This window comes from Motacilla alba, chromosome 2 (assembly GCF_015832195.1).
Source record: "Motacilla alba alba isolate MOTALB_02 chromosome 2, Motacilla_alba_V1.0_pri, whole genome shotgun sequence".
Taxonomy (NCBI): Eukaryota; Metazoa; Chordata; class Aves; order Passeriformes; family Motacillidae; genus Motacilla; species Motacilla alba.
The window spans coordinates 62,223,854-62,240,635 of NC_052017.1; the positions used below are offsets into that span (position 1 = coordinate 62,223,854).

The following is a 16,782-nucleotide window of genomic DNA, read 5'->3' on the forward strand; positions in this document are numbered from 1 at the left end:
AGTCACTACTGCATCCACAGTAAGAAATAATTTCTCCCAACTGATAATTGCTGAAATTCCCATACCAAGATGAGAGAGGCAGCTGGTCACAGGTATTCAGAAAGTCACCAGGCAGTGAATCTAAGTTTAAAACCATACACTTGAAGGTGAACAAATACTGTCCTTAGCTCAGCTGCCCTTGTTTTGGGTGTTCACACAGCTTGGTGTAATTGTCTGATCAGAACTCAAAGCAGACAACACATTAACTTTCTTTGTGGTGTACAAATTCTGGGCTTTCCTGTTAAAAAAACAAACAATATTACTATTTTCATCTTCTATGTCTGAAAGATTGAAGTGCATCTAAAATCTGCCTGGCTCAGGGAGTCAATATTCAAACTATGAAATTCTGCAGCTGATGTTTCAAATTATGGATTTGGCAGAATATGTCCTCAAACAGCTCTGTTGAAGTCTCACAGCCTCCTAATACACATTTTCTTCCTGAATGTCATTGGAATGCTTTTATTTTGTTCCAACATCACTTTGCTATAGGGGGAATCCATGATGTTTATGGTGGAACTTGTGGCAAGTTCCCAAGAGAACAACTACTTGTTCCAGTGTGCCCCTAATGTCCTGGTTCACCAATGGTTTTCATTGAAATTTTGTTATGGGACTCTTTTTGTTTTGACTCTTTTTGTTGCCGGACTCTGTGATTAAATAATGTATATTAATTGCAGAAACTACCCTGAAATAATAAAAAATTTAGACATCTGTGTTATTTTCTAAGCATTCAACTTCTATGACAGCTTTTGAAAACTGCTCACTTTACAACATAATCAGCAATATATTTAAACACGGGTAGCAACAGTTTTGATCTTATCACTCAGTTGTACATGAATAATAAGTTTCCATCAGTGCTCTTAATCATAAAAAATAACGTGCAAACCTTTTTTATTCTTGTTTTCAGTCAATTTAGCATGTTATACAATTTAAAATAAACCCAATTATTTTCTAGGTCAAGAAGTGGTGTTCAAGTGCCTTGGAGAAGGAATTCTGGAAAAGGCCTTTCAGGGATATAACGCTTGTATTTTTGCCTATGGACAGACAGGTGAGTGCCCTAAAGGGGGAGAACACTTTGTGCACATGGGAAGTGAGAACAACAAAGCATAAATACTAAGGTAGATAACGTTTAAAAATTGTATTTTGAAATAGCATGATATTTCATATATATTTAGTCCAAGGAGTGAGTTCCTAAAAGCAGCTCTGTCAGTATGATCCTGGTTGCTACCTGTGGGGGCCTCTTTCAAAGCCTGACTACTGGAGACTCATTCGGTTTCTAGTGTTTAAGTGTGTTCCAAGGGGCTCCAAGTAATGTCCCTACTGAAAGAAACCTTCAGGATTATTTCTCTTTTTGTTTGCTTCTACCTTGTCCAAAGAATAAGCTATCTGTCTGGAATGGCATGTGGTGTTGTTCTGATACATGCTCCTGGAGCAATAAAAAAAGAATTAAAATTAAAATGTGCTTGAATGAATGAGTAATTAAGAAATTATATTCTAAAGCATTTTCTTCCCCTTTTTTTTTCTTTTAGGTTCAGGAAAATCCTTTTCCATGATGGGCAATGCAGAGCAGCTGGGTCTGATCCCACGGCTCTGTTGTGCTTTATTTCAGAGAATCTCTGTAGAAGAAAATGAATCCCATACTTTTAAAGTTGAAGTGTCCTATATGGAAATTTACAATGAGAAAGTCAGAGATCTGCTTGACCCAAAAGGGTGAGTAGCTTCACTTTCCCCCCCAGCCTTCTGCTTTTTTCTCTAAACTCTAAAAATAGAAATTGGTTTTGGAAGTCTCTGAGAAGGTTTTTTCAGAATGTATGCTTATATGACTTCTTTAGAGAGGATTAGATATCAAACACGAGAAAGAAGAGAATATTCATTAATTAATCACTAGTGTGATTAATTTAAACATTAGGATACCATCCTACTTATGCAAATACTGTATGAAGTACTTTACCACCAGAAAGCAAGACCACATATGAATAAATTCTGGGGTATTTTTGCCAGATGATCCAGGCAGTATTTGTGTAGGTATTTTCATCAGCTAGGAGAAATTTGAAGCTTATTTACAGCTAGGTCCTTATGGTTTAGATATTGAACTTTTTTGAACATGGAAAGGTGACACCTTAGAATTTACATAGGAATTCTTTCTTCTATTTTGTCTACACAGAAATAGTGGTTAGGCGCTCCAGCTTGGAGATGTGTATACAGGAAGTGGTTTGACAAGACTTGTTCAACTGAGCACTGATATATGTGGTCTATATTTCAGTTCTTGAACATAATTGCTGAAGGTGTTGTATGCAAGTTAGTTAACTAAGATAGATTTCAGACTTACTCGGTATGTGTCAATAAAGTGTAGAAAATGTGAGAAGAAATGGAAGCTTTAGCAAATTGCTGTGGGGAGGGTTTTTAGCCTCCCTTTTTTTTTTTTTTTTTTTTTTTCTCTCAGCATTTTTTCTGCCAATTAAGGCATTTTGGGTTTTGTTCCAGCCACAAATACTGAGGTGGGAAGGTGCATTAAAAATAATTTATGTATATAGATCAAAACTGGTTAGATTGGTTTGACTCTTTATTGTTTGAGTTACAAATTCTGGAACACTTTCTTCTTCCTGTTACAATTAAAAAAGACATAAATTGACTTCTGCTATGTAGAAGGTACTTATTTCATATTAGGGTAATTGTTGGCTATCCATGCTAATTAGTAGATTGTGCATGAGGTGTACTTTATTCCACAGGAGTCGGCAGTCCCTCAAGGTTCGAGAGCACAAGGTGTTGGGTCCCTATGTTGATGGCCTGTCTCAGCTGGCTGTTACAAACTTTGAGGTAAATCTAAACCAGGGAGAAGTTTTTAAATAACACTTATGTACATGAGCAATAGGAGTCTCAGAATAGGTAAACTAATGTCTATCCAGATATTTTGATTCTTGGGTGATTATGGTCTCTGGCTATTGCAAAGATCTTCTCTAATTCTTCAGGAATATTTATTTCATGTGGAAGCACTGGGTTTGCCCTTATGTTTGTTACAAATACAGTAGTGGTGTCTCATTAACTTGCAGTTTCACTGCATATAATAATATGCCATGAACACAATATTTGCTTGACACAGGAAATATGAGGATTCTAAAATAACGATATCAGTCTTTCAGCATGAATTTGACTTTGTTGTTGAATACTACATTCTGTTTTATGTAGGTAGTTCATAACTTAACTTACAACAGCATTGAAGCCCACTTGATTTACCAAAACACATTCAAATAAATCAGTATTGTAGAAGCCAATGAACCACTGTAGGCACAATGGAAATAATTAAAGCAGTGCAGTTTTATGAATTGTGTAGGATTTTCTTTTTGTGAGGAAAGTGATTTGGAAATCTGATTTGGAAGTGTTTTTTAAAAATGTTAATTATTTGTGTAGTGTTATGTCCTGCTTTTTATGTTTTGGGATTTTTTTAATTTTTCTGCAGCATCTGTACATATGATACAGTTATAAAAACTGCTTTTGCAGCTTCTGTGGTGAATTGCTGAGTTTGAAAGCACACCTCCTTTGTGCAAATTCTAGTGCGTGTTGTTCATGCTTAGGTTTTGGCTGATGACTTCTGAAAAGGTTTTGGAAGACTCAGTAAGCACATATATCAGGCTCTGCATAGTCATCTTTGTCTTGCACATGTGAGAAGGTACAGGTTGAAGTGAGGTAATGTTTTGAGCCAATTAAGTGAAGATAGCATTAGTGCAGGTCAGTAAAGAGATGCCCTGTATTCTCTTGTGTAAGTGAATCTGTGCTGGCCTGATTCCTGGCATTAAACCATATGATTTGTAATGTGGATGTCAGCAACATAGTTCAGCAGAGGATAAGGAAAAAGTGAATTGACTGTAGTTGCTGGGCTTTAAGTGCAGCACTTAAAACAGAGATATGATTTGACATTGTTCTCTGGATTTATATGCCTCTGTAGCAATACATCTCAAAATGTGCAAAGAATTTTCTCATTACTTCTACCTTCCTTTCTTCCTCTGTCCCACACACCCTTCCATCTAGATGGGGATTTTGTTTAGCAAGCACAATACTTTGCTTTTATCCTATCGTCCCTTTTTACTCTTTTTGCTCTAGGATATTGAGTCACTGATGTCAGAGGGAAACAAATCACGAACAGTTGCTGCAACCAACATGAATGAAGAAAGCAGCCGCTCTCATGCTGTGTTCAATATTATAGTGACTCAGACGCTCTATGACCTGCATTCTGGTGTATGTATTTCTGTTGATTAATTTATGGAGTTGAGGTGGATGATTCTTCTTCCTTTCTCTTCCACATAAATCATCTGTTTAACTGTGTTTTGACTTTTGGTACCGTGGAGTCCGGTAATTAAGATTGACAGAACCCTGGAAGAGTGAGGAAGCACACCCCATAAAACAAACAGTTGGATCACTTTGTAAGATTATGTTGACACCATGAAACTTTCTTAGGTCTTAAATGTTGCTGGAGTTAATGTGTTTTAAGGGCCAACTCTGCCATAAGGTGTTAATGTTACCACACGGCTGGTTCTGGTTCCTTGGTGCTTCAGGCCTTTACTAGAAAATATATGGGTGACTTCCAAAGATCTGTCAGACCTCTGACAATTCCTTCTTCTCTCATGTCTCAAATGTAATACTTTAACCCACATTATTATGAAGAACAGTGTTTCATGGTGCCAGTGTCAAGCATGTTGGTACTTCATGCCAGTGTTTCTTAGCTGTTGTTCTCCCTTGTCCCATCTGTGCAGAATTCTGGAGAGAAGGTCAGCAAGGTCAGCCTGGTGGATTTGGCTGGGAGCGAGAGAGTGTCCAAAACAGGAGCTGCAGGAGAGCGCCTGAAGGAAGGCAGCAACATAAACAAGTAAGACATCAGCATACCCAGGCTGCGAGCCCTAATCTTGAAGGAATCACTGTTGGTTCCCTGGCCTCCTCTTGGTGTGCTCCTTACCAGTCAGCTCAAATGAGCTTCATCAGAAGCAGTTCAATATGGCTCTGTGCTGAGCAGCATGTGTTTCCTGACACTGGCATAGAGATCCTGATTCATACTTGACTCAGATGAAGGCTATATGAATTTTATCTGGAAAAAGTGACAGCAGTGCTCTTTAATTAAGCATATACCTTTTGTGATTCATTTATACACCCTGTCCCCAGGCTGATGTGTTTGTCTCATCATCTGCTTAAGGAAGAGTGCAAAGTTGCAGAGTTGAATGGCTTTGTTCCAACATGAATTAAAATATGTATGGGTATAATGCACAGTTTGAGAAAATCAGCTCAGAATGAAGCTCTGTTGGTTTAGCGTTGCCTTGGGCATTTGTGCTCAAGCAATGACAAGTTTCAAAGCACTTTTTTTCGCTGTAATTACTGAGTTATTGTCCAAAAGCAAGAATGTAGCACACTGTTACTGCTGGTTTAAATATACTAAATTTTTTTTGAAAGAAAAGGAGTGCTACTGTTACAATAAAAGCTACTACTTTTTCAATTTATTTCAAAATGTTACAAAATGTTTTGTATTTTATGTTAACAATGTTAACAATGTTGTTAACAATGTTAACAATGTTAACATGTTAACAATGACAGCTGTATGTGTGTACAAGCAGCACGAATACTTAAAATGATTCAAATTTACCTCTTGTTAATTAGAGCATTTTTTTCTCTTTCTAGCTTAGTTTCTAATCTACTTTGTGTCTAATGCATCATATTGGTAGCCACATTGGCATAGTTCTTATGAAACAAAATGATGTGGCTGTCTTTGCCTAATGGCAGATACTGTAACCTTACCCCACAGGTTCCTAGTTAAATTCAGATCGGTTTTACTGGAAACTGTATTTGTATTTTGCATAAACAAAGATGAAATTAAATGTTTCTTTCTAATTTTTGGGAAAGAATTCAAATGCCACCTCTCCCAACAGCAATTAACAAATTGCAAATATAACTATGGATACAGAAAGACTTCAATTTTTTTTTCTTTTAGAATCTTTATTCAGTGTTAAACTTGTAAGGTATCAGAGCAATAGGAGAGGGTTGTTTTGCCTATGCTGAACCTCTGACAATGCAGAACTTCAGATAAAAGCACCAAACATTTCTGTAAAAGGCATTTTAAAAAGAAAACTGGACAGCTCTACATTTTCCATTCAATTAAATTCTTATATGATATAAATCTGTAATATTTAGTCCATTTATTTAACATTCTCTATTTGAAATCGCTTTTGGAACTGATAGGCAAAAGAGAATTCTTAGTGCTTGGTGTCTTCTGTTAAAGTTTTGCTGTTGGAGCTTTAATGATGTCTGACTTTTTTAAGCCTAAAAATAGATGTGCATGTTTAGTCAGACTAGTTCTTTGGAGGACATTGTGTGCAATCTTCTTTAGGGTGCAATGCAACTTACTCATTAGGGAAAGGTAATATTTTTTTTCTGGAGTGATAGAGTATATTTAAACCATATACCTTACTATGTCAGCTCCTTTTCTTATTATATTTATTTTATAAAAAACCCCAGTAACATATATCAGTGGCATGTGTTATGTTTAATGAGATAAAAAAATGGAGCTGCTGGCAAGTAAACTTGATGCTAGTTTTATGGTTTATTGCCTTGAAGAAGAATGTGGAAATAATGTGCCTGTTTATTCAGTGTCTGTACCATTTGTTTCTGTGAAAACTGGCTTGAGCTGTGGCTAGATGCCACCTTGGTCCCACCACTTTTCCTCTTGAAAACATTATCTCCTGTCTTTGGGACAGCATGTTGCAGAGAGGGGCTGCTCTCCCACTTACTGAAGCAACTGAGAGTTGTGTCATTTTGTGTCAACATTTCCCTCAAGTTGTAATAGAGATTACTTTTTTTTTAAATTTTTTTTCTCAGAGCTGGTGCAGAGTTACCTTAGTAAAGGAGGTTTTTGGGAGATTTGCCATACCTCATAGGAAAGCTGGATTTGCTTGTTCTTCCCCAGGATGGGCTAGTTCCCGTACCCAGTGCAGAAGAGGAGGTGCTTAACAACTCTTTGTGGTGTAGTCAAAGAACTCCTAGAACACAGTGGTAGGAGGAAGCAGAATAAACAATCTGTCAATTAGTGGCTACAAAAAAAACCAACAACTTTCTGTGAACAGTCTGCAGTTTTACCTATGATTAGTAAAATCATAGCTGTTGTCATTTTAACTTTTGCATTCAAAAAGATTATGTAGGTGGGGGCAAGGAATGGTTTGGGACAGGTCTGGCTCCAAGCTGATTTGAGGGAGGGTTTTAATATTCAGATTTAAATAATAGAAAAGTGGGTTCTGCTTATTAAAGTATTTGGTTCTAAATTGTACAGAAGTTGCTTGAATGGGTGTCACTTAGGGACAAAGTTGTTTCCCTGTGATGGGTAAGTGCCTCTTCCTTTTGAATGCTGCTGGCTCAGGCCTGTGGTGTGAGTGTGCAAGCTTCCCACTGCCCACTAGCAAGGACAGCCTGGTGCCTGAGGAACAGGGACAGAGAGATAAGACACTGTGCAGAAATGGTACTTTCCTGTATTCTTGCAGCAAGTCCATTCTGCTTCTTCTGGAGTGACTCAGTCTGCTGTGTGCTGTGGGCTTAGGACTTCTGGTTGATTCATTATATAAGTACCGTGAGATAGGATCAGAGTAATGACAGATCTCTGATGCATCATCCAGCAAAAAGCAAAGCAGCTGATGAGTCCTGTAATTATTTTCTTGGGCAGCCATTCCTTTTGCTGCTTCCCTTAAAGTCTTCAAACAGCTTTGTATTATGAAATCTCAAGCAAACTACATAAATGATTCCAATTTGGCTTTTATTGCAGATGTTACTCTTAAAATAAGATCAGTATTTGTAAGGAGCAGTAATATTATCATGTTTTTAAATTCCATGTTAATAAACTGTACATTTTAATTTCCTGTTCATTAAAATGCAGTACCCATAACTCAAATTGGTGTTGCAGCCCAGCTGGGAAATAGTTTTCAGTCACAGGTCTTTTTAAATCCTGTTCTTCCTACTTCCCTCTGACTGTCCATTTATTCCCCCTCCCTCAGGGTTTGGCTTTGGTTTTCACATTTCCCCTCATTTAAAGAAAGAGGAATCAGAAGAAAGTAGTCTAGGGTAGTTTTTTTAGTTTTATGATCCATTGGGAGTTTGCTGGTGGTGCTTTTCAGTTGTGCTGGAGTAGATTGCTATAGAGCAGCATGGAGCATCCTACTGTTTGCTCTTGCATGTTTAGTATGCTGTCATCTCTCTCTGTGGAGATCAGAGGCTGGAGGCAAGAATTAGTTCTCATTTTTTCTGTCCTCCTCTTGCAAACATTCAGAGGTTATTAGGCTTTTCTTTGGGTCACAAAAATAAACTTTATATTTTTGCTATGAATTTTTCAGAGGTGAATCAGAATGTTATTCTACAGGCAAATTTACAAAATAGAGTGCTCTCTTGGGAGTGCAGATTACCTACCTAGCCTTTCCTTAAATTTCTTTTAATTTTGCTCCCAGGTCTATGCTGTCTTAATATGCAATATGGGATACCTTTTGTGGCACATGTAATGGTTCTTGCTAACTTACCCTTGGATATTTTCCTAAAAATACTCTTCTCCAACATTTTTGTAATTTTCTAAGTGCTATTTCTGAACCAGTGGCGATTTCAAGCAGCACTGAGGCTCTGTTATAAATATGTGCAAATGCTGCCTATAAACCCAAAATAGTATTACTTCTTTGAAAAGAAAACACAAGAAGGTGGAGTGAAACAGTACAATTAAAGATTTATTTGACTATCTAATTCCAGTGTTGCTGAAGCTTTTTCCTTGGTACTTATAGAGAGTAGCTGGATATTTGAGCAGGAGTGTGACAGACACAGAATTCTCTTGGGCTTCAGCAATGTCTCCTTTAAAACCCTTTAGGCATCTGTTTAATGTTCTCAGGCTCCTCACCAAGCTCATTATCTTAAACATACTCACCCCAAGAGCCCTGATGTCACTTAAAATTTACACAGGGTTGTATAAGAATTGCATAATGTAGTGCACGTATGCTTTGAATGGATTGCTGACACGGTTACCCCAGTTGGTAGAAGCTGTACATCTACCAAAATGCATGAGTTGGCTATTTTCTTCACGTTTTAGAGTGTTGTTTGGGATTCAGCTGTCTGCTAAGCAATTTGGGGGCTTTTCTCTTTCACACTTGTGCAGCACCTTTGTAAGTGGGGGATCGTTTGGTCTGTGCCCCTCAGAAGAAGCTGCTGAGGCTCTACCTCAATTATTGCCCAACCCATTTGTCAAGGCACCTCCTAATCTGCCTCTTGTGATCAGCAGCCTTCTAGTGCTGGTCACTGCCTCACCAGGCAGATGAGTGCTCCTGGGCCAAGCTGGATTTGTTCTGAGGATGCCTTCTTATGGCTGGAGAATTGTTTCATTTTAGTTGGCATTTGAGTCAGCGTTCTTAAACACTGTTCCCAGCACAGGGGTTCTTGCTGTGCTGCCAACGCTGACTTGTAACACTGTTATGAGTCTGCATCCAAATCAGAAAGATTTTTATCCTCTGAGAAAAGGTAGATGTCTAATCAAGGGCAGGGATTTTTCATATACTGAAGCAGTCTATTTTAGACTTTTCAAACTATTCTAAATATTTCAACATAGTTTCAGTCTTTCTGAAATATGATCTTAGTACCACCTATGATGAAACACTCTTGATACCAGGTTTTTTTTTTCCTCCAAATATATAACTTAAAAGAAATACACTGCCCTGTTTGGAGCAGGGCAATGGGCTAGCTGATCTCTTGTGGTCATTTCCAACTTAAATTATTCTATGACATTTTTAAAATTGGATGTGAAGTTCTGCAGAGCAATCCCTATTTTCTGTGTTTTATTAAATATGCGTTTTAAATATGTGTTAAAGCTGTTTTGCTGTTTTGCTTTTATAGATCACTTTCAACACTGGGCTTGGTTATATCATCACTTGCTGACCAGGCAGCAGGGAAGGGGAAAAACAAGTTTGTGCCTTACAGAGACTCTGTACTCACTTGGCTTCTCAAGGTAATTTCTATTTTCTGTTCACCATGTTCACAAGATATCAGCTTACTCATTTGTAGGATCATTGTAGTATGCCTCTGTGTACATGGACTTCTCATCTTTTAAAAAAGAAATGAGTGAAGGAGCTCTCATAGCTATGTTATTCCAAGTGATATGGACAGCTAAGTGTATCTTGTGTTAATTCGATGTAAAATCCTACTTGACTGTTTTCAGTTGTAGTGGAATCAAAGGTGGTAGAGGTGGATAGAAGTGTTTATGGAAAACACAGATTAGTTTATATCCAGAATACATTTCAGTGCCTAAATAGTACTTTCAGTGCCTTTATTAAATATTTTAAGTCTCTTTGGGAAGACACTGTATAGTCTCAGAACAATTTTTAACTCTTGAACTTTCTGTGGCTGCGCTACAGGACAACTTGGGAGGAAACAGCCAAACTGCCATGATAGCCACAATTAGTCCAGCAGCAGACAACTATGAAGAAACACTCTCAACTCTGAGATATGCAGACAGAGCCAAAAGGATAGTTAATCATGCTGTGGTGAATGAAGATCCAAATGCTAGGGTCATCAGAGAATTACGTGAAGAAGTTGAAAAACTGAAAGAACAGCTCTCACAAGCTGAGGTAACCTCATACATAGTACAATGTAAAATGAGTTTCTCAAGGAACTGTCACATTCTGTGTGGAAGACTAGCTTTCTTACAAAACATGGAAAGGAAGAGTCTTGCACCCATTCTTTTTTCTTTCCTTTTTTAACAAAATAGTTCACCTTTTTTCCTGAGTCCAGCGTAATGTATGCTTGTCTTTAATAACTTTTAAATGAGGACAACATTGTACTAATGGTGAGCTTTTCAGTTCTTGAGGAACTTAAGGCCAAGCAATAATTGACGCAGTACAGATAAGGACTAGATTACATCTTTATTGTGTAGACTCACTTATTAGCAGAATTTTTTTTCTTTTTTTACATTGGTGAACTATACATAATGTCAGATGGAAAAGTGTGAAAAGTCATAAATCTGTTATTGGACAACAAAATTCAGGGGGCCTTTCTCTCTGACATTTGTGAAAATCTATTAAAAATTGTCAGAAATGGAACACTGAAAACCATCAACTATTTTCTTCACTGCCTTAATAGTTGACACTGTGTGGTTGATGCTTATCTTAGATTTATACTTCTACTTGAAGAATAAAGTATGCAGGTAGGATAGTTTGTTTGGTATCCAGGATATCTGAACAAATTAGGTACTTAATAGATTTGAAAATATTTTTGATCTTTTCAGGAAGGACACAAAATACTGTTGGAAAAGGAACAGAACTGTGCTTGAGGGTAAATTCGTGTGGTGTTTAAATTTCATCATTATTTAAGGAATAGTGTTATTTGCGTGAACACTTCCTTATAGACTAAAATGGGAAAATCTTCTATAAGGGAAAGGAGCCATTAACTTTTCTCATAAATAAAAACCTGTTCTAAGCCCTTATTTTAATTCAGAAAACATTATAGCATGTTGGCAGGCTGCAGCTGAGCACAATCAGTAGGAAGGTGTCCAAAGTCTTACTAATTATTTTGTTAAGTGTTTTCTAACTTCTGTTAAAAACAGTTATATAGGGTTATAGGCCAGCCTGTTCAATTGTTGCTTGGCACTGGACATATTCAAGCCCTTTGCTTTTGTTTCCTGTTGTGAAATGAGAAGCCTGTGTTAGCTCCAGAACATGCCTTCCTTTGAAGGTAATCAACAGGGTCAGTCTGAAAGCTTTAATGCAACTCTTAAGAACACTTAGAAAACCAGGATGGAATGGAAGGCTAAATGTCTAGAGGAATTTGTGTTTGAAACTACTTTTGGAAGAAAGATGTTGCACTTGAACTTCAGACCGCTAGGAATTTAAGTTTTTAAAAGCTCACATAATTTTATACAGACAGCGAAGTTTGAGTGGCCAGGCCCAGAGATTTTTGTTCCTTCCATTAACTCTGGAGCTATGTCAATCTTCAGCTATTTCAGATCTGGATCCAGCAAAGGTGGTTTCTGTCCTCCTTCTTTGCAAATTTCCTATTTCCTCAACTTCTACCTTGAAAATCCTGGGAACATAGTAAAAATCTATGCTTGTTGCATTTGATATTATGTTGCTGTGTTCAGGTTCCTTGTGCAAGCAGATGTCACAGTGGTAAGAGTAGCTGAGGGTTTTTGCTAATTTCTACCTTTTAGGCTATGAAGGCACCAGAACTGAAGGAAAAACTGGAAGAATCAGAAAAACTAATAAAAGAGCTGACAGTCACCTGGGAAGAAAAGCTAAGGAAAACAGAAGAAATTGCACAGGTACTTCAGAAATTTTTAGGACGAAAGCCAGATACTCATATAGTACTAGTCAGCTGAACTTTATGAACTTTAGTGGACTATGCTGTTTTCCCACCACCTATTTGAAATGTCTTCGAATTTTTGTCTTTTCCCCTTGTTTCTGGTTTTGGGGTGGGTTTGTTTGTTTGTTGGTGGTTTTTTTTGAAGTCTAGATTTTATTAGCATAAATCTAGCGATGTCATGATAGCATTGATAAAAGCCAGTATTTGATTTTAAAGTAAAACATCAAAATATGTTTGGGCAGCTCATTTATTTATAAGACCACAGTGGGACCATGGACATGTTTCCCTTAAATGACTAAGGAAGTGAAGAATTACAGAAGGATCAGAATTGTGGGTGGTATTTGTTGCTTTTGCTTTTAGTGAATTCTAACCAGAAAAGGAAAATGTGTACATGTAGACACTAATGTTTGTTTATTGTTGTTTTTGTACATAAAAAACCCCTTCTGGATTCTAGTGTAAGCTTCCATAATTTCCTGCATCCATAGCTTGAAGAATAAGTGGTGTTGTCTTCCCTTTCTAGTCCTAATGTTCCAGAGGCATGTTTTGGTGCAACCACTGTTTAAATAAATTAAAAAAAAAATAAGAAAAAAAGGGAAAACCCAAACCTAATCAGTCAAACACAAAACCCCAACTCCCACACTGTAGCCAAAAAAAAAAAGAAAAAAGACTCACATGATCAAGTAAGTGCTTTAGCTGAATTAATAATAAAACTGCAAAAGAATAAGCCTAAACTGTGGCATGCTATTTTCTAAATCATTTATGACTATGATTATCTTTGAAGTAATTGGAACTGAGTTTCATTTTTTACTAACATAAAGACTCAAAGCCACATTGTGTTACTTATATAGAGGTTTAAGGTTTAATAAATTCAATAGAGCTGTGTAGATAAGTCTAATAAAGTTAATAGAACTGCTTAATAAAGCTCCACTTTGGGGAGGCAGGTATTTGAGGATTGCATCTAACTTTTTATGGCTGGTGTGTAAAAATAAATTCTACTGACCTTATGGTACTTGACCAGTGTCTGGTGGTGATATACAGAATGCATACTCAGCATGTGCACCTTCAGCTTTAGTTGCTCTGTGCTTGTCCCTACATATTGCAGCAGGCAAGATTAACCTATTTTTTGTGTTTGCAGGAGAGGCAAAGACAGCTGGAGAGCATGGGAATCTCCCTGGAGTCTTCAGGTATCAAGGTTGGGGATGACAAGTGTTATCTCGTGAACCTGAATGCAGACCCTGCACTCAATGAGCTTTTGGTTTACTATTTAAAGGTAAGGATGTGAGTAGGATATTTACACAGAATGGTAGGACACTTGCTTTGAATTTCTAGCTCTAATTTACTCAGAGGGGATGTAGATTTTTTTGCTGCAGCAAAATAAGATAGGCCTCCTCCTTCTGTTTAGGCTTTTGTTTTCCCTTCGCAGTTCAGCTTCACTGTTTTCCTAATTGATTTCCTGATTGCCAGCAGTAGGAGAAATGCTCAGTGTGGGCCAATTTTGAGATCAATTCCAGCTTTTCCAGGCAGGATGTGCCTGGCCAGAGGTCTCTGGCCTGAACTTCAAGCAGGAGCTTCATGGTAGATGCTTGTTTTTTTTAGGGAGCTGGGAATTGCTTTAAATATATGAAGAGTTAATAATAATGAGATTATGTTCAGTAGTAATCAGTAAGAATAACATAGTCTTCAATGACAGGAAAGCTTATGAGAGAGGGGGTTAAAAAAGCACTGTTAAAAATTTACAGAAATGTATTTTCCCTCTCTCGTTAGCTTTCATCCCATTCTGTTTTTCATTTCCCATGCCAGAGTGAAGAAGTGTCAAATACAAACCTAGAAGGTTTGTAGGGAAATGTGAGCTGCTTGTCAATAATATATGAAAGAGTATTTTGTCTGTTTTTATAGCTACTCTTCTGCTTTGGTAGCTGAAGGAGGGCTTGTGTATTTGAATAGTAGCAAATACAACACAACCTCTCAAACACTAACAAACTGTTTCAGCAGAACTTAAAATATGATTTGGAATTATGTAGAGCTTAGTATGTTTAGTTGAGTTGCTGTACAGCTGTTTTCTGAAAGGCAGAGAACTCTGCACCTTGTTTTACTATCCATGCTGTTCTCTTAATTATGCTTATATGACATGACTGGTTTTCTTCTGGTTTTTGTGTTTAGTGTATGCATGCAGGCATAGTATGAGAATACTTTCTAATGAGAATTTGTGTGTCAACTGCTTCATTTTGCTTTAGCTAAAACTGTATGAAGATGAAGTTCAGGGCAGAACAACAGTTTGTGTGTGGCTGTTGCAGTCTTCAGATCTGCTGTGGCACCATTTCTGCTCGACAGACACGCAAACTGTGCAGTCTCAGCACTTCGGCTAATATTTTCTTAGTTATGTCAACAGTGGTAGTTTGCTTGTCTCTTAGTAACTGCTTGTTTTCTAGGATCACACAAGAGTTGGTGCAGATACCTCTCAGGATATACAGCTCTTTGGTATAGGAATCCAGCCAGAACACTGTGAGATTAATATTGCTTTAGATGGAGAAGTTACACTCACACCAAAAGAAAATGCGAGGTAAGGAAGATGAGCAGCGCTTTCCATTGAAATGGAAATTTGCTTTTCTTTGACAGATAGTGACTTTCATGCATTTTTATTTTACACAGACATCACAGTATCTGAAGTTCTGATCAATGAGTATTTTCAATACAGTTGACTTAAACAGATACTTAGAGGGAAATTCAGCAATTAAAACTAAGATTTCCCTGCACGTGTGAACACTCACCCCCGCACTCTGCAGGGCAACAGGCTATCAGTGGTATGGCTTGGAATAAGCCATCTAAAGAAGGGACTTGGTAGGAGTGAGGGGCCATTGCCTGTCTGTATCTTGGGTAGTAACAAGATCCCTGAGATGCTGCTGACTGTCCTGGCCTGAGCCTGTGTCTTGATGGCAGAGAATAAATGGTGCCTCGTGAGTAGTTCCTGTTGTAAAGTTCAATATTTTGTGAGGAAGGGGTGCTTTAAAGGTCTGAATTCTTTTCTAAGTCCTTAATTACTGTTTTGTCTAGTTAATATGCAGTGTAACGCTTTACCTTTTGTTTCTACTTCTGTATTTTAATCATTTTTCATTCCAGGGGCACTGTGGCTCCTTGGGTGGAATTGTGAATGTCTTTGTCACTTGATCTCCAATAGCATGTAATAAAGCAGTACCTTTGTCCTAGTTAATAGTCATGCTGCTTGTCTGAAATTTGAGTATCTAAATAATGTACAGATTAGTATCAGAATGAGAAACTGAAGTTGGAGAGACACATAAAAAAATCTTATTTCTTTCAGTCTTCCTTTAGTAAAATGCATTTGTATTTTTCTTCTGCAGCATACAGTAGAAAATTTCAAACAGATGGGATTCAGGCTTGTGGTGATAGAGTTACTGTACTGGAAATCAGTCATTTTGACTGGCAGGAACAAGGGCACATGTCAGTGGAGAAAAACATATTTTGTTTTACTCGTGTCTGATCTGCAATGATTAAGTAACTGTTCTTATGATACGAGTATCAACAGAAATTTAGCTACCAGAATTTAATTGAAAAAAGTTAAAAAAAGATGTGATTTTAAATGAAATGCTTATGCGTTTGTGTTGACTTACATGAGAGAGACTGCTGAAATGAGAGTGCTGCATCTGAAAAGCTTTTTTCATTTTACTGAAGTTTCTTCCCCTTTCAAATAAAATCTCTGCTTTGTGACTCACACATACGAAAGTTCAACAGCTCAATTTTTCCCATTTTGTGATTGAAACTTAAATACAAAGAAACCTACAAAGAAATACACTAGTATACCAGATGTTCACAAAAATAGACCCTTGTTAATAATAGAGACTCCATTTGTTGAAAGAATAAAACTTGGATCTAAGAACCTTTTCTTATGCGTGAATGCCGAATCTGTTAACAGCATGTTTTACAGCTCAGTGTTGACTAAGTTGTATCTTGGAGAGCTCTGTCAGTAGGATTTGCATACATTTATGTTTGGATTTTATAAGTTTATAAGAAACAGGCAGTGACCCAGTTTGAGAAACAGGCATTTAAAGAATATTTTGCAACCAAAATCAACCCTGTCTGTATTTTTACCAAAGAGTTTTACTAGCCAAAGGCTGATGGGGAAAGGTGCTAATTCTGACAACAGAAATCAGACCAATAACTTTCCCCCTGATCCTTTCATGAGAGCCTAGCTGGTTTGTTACCATATGATACAAGTGACTGTCAGTAGGTGGGAGAAACAGCAACTCTTCAATCTTTTATTTTTAGGATTTCACTGGAGTTGTTTTTTTTTCTTTCAGATCCTGTGTAAATGGTGCACTGGTATGTTCTGCCACTCAGTTATGGCATGGAGATAGAATATTATGGGGAAACAACCACTTTTTTAGG

The 16,782-nt window shown here is 37.3% G+C and overlaps 1 protein-coding gene across 7 annotated transcripts in view; it reads left to right on the top strand.

The window, feature by feature from the left end:
* The window catches only part of KIF13A (kinesin family member 13A), a 105,583-nt gene that overhangs the window by 54,065 nt on the left and 34,736 nt on the right, over nt 1–16,782 (top strand). For all 7 annotated transcript variants that reach the window (XM_038128393.1, XM_038128394.1, XM_038128399.1 and 4 more), the window contains exons 5-15: nt 992–1,084; nt 1,566–1,746; nt 2,766–2,853; nt 4,135–4,269; nt 4,785–4,897; nt 9,922–10,033; nt 10,440–10,652; nt 12,230–12,340; nt 13,517–13,651; nt 14,811–14,941; nt 16,695–16,781. In XM_038128393.1, the coding sequence (XP_037984321.1) occupies nt 992–1,084; nt 1,566–1,746; nt 2,766–2,853; nt 4,135–4,269; nt 4,785–4,897; nt 9,922–10,033; nt 10,440–10,652; nt 12,230–12,340; nt 13,517–13,651; nt 14,811–14,941; nt 16,695–16,781 (1,399 nt within the window). The remainder of the gene's footprint in view (nt 1–991; nt 1,085–1,565; nt 1,747–2,765; nt 2,854–4,134; nt 4,270–4,784; nt 4,898–9,921; nt 10,034–10,439; nt 10,653–12,229; nt 12,341–13,516; nt 13,652–14,810; nt 14,942–16,694; nt 16,782) is intronic.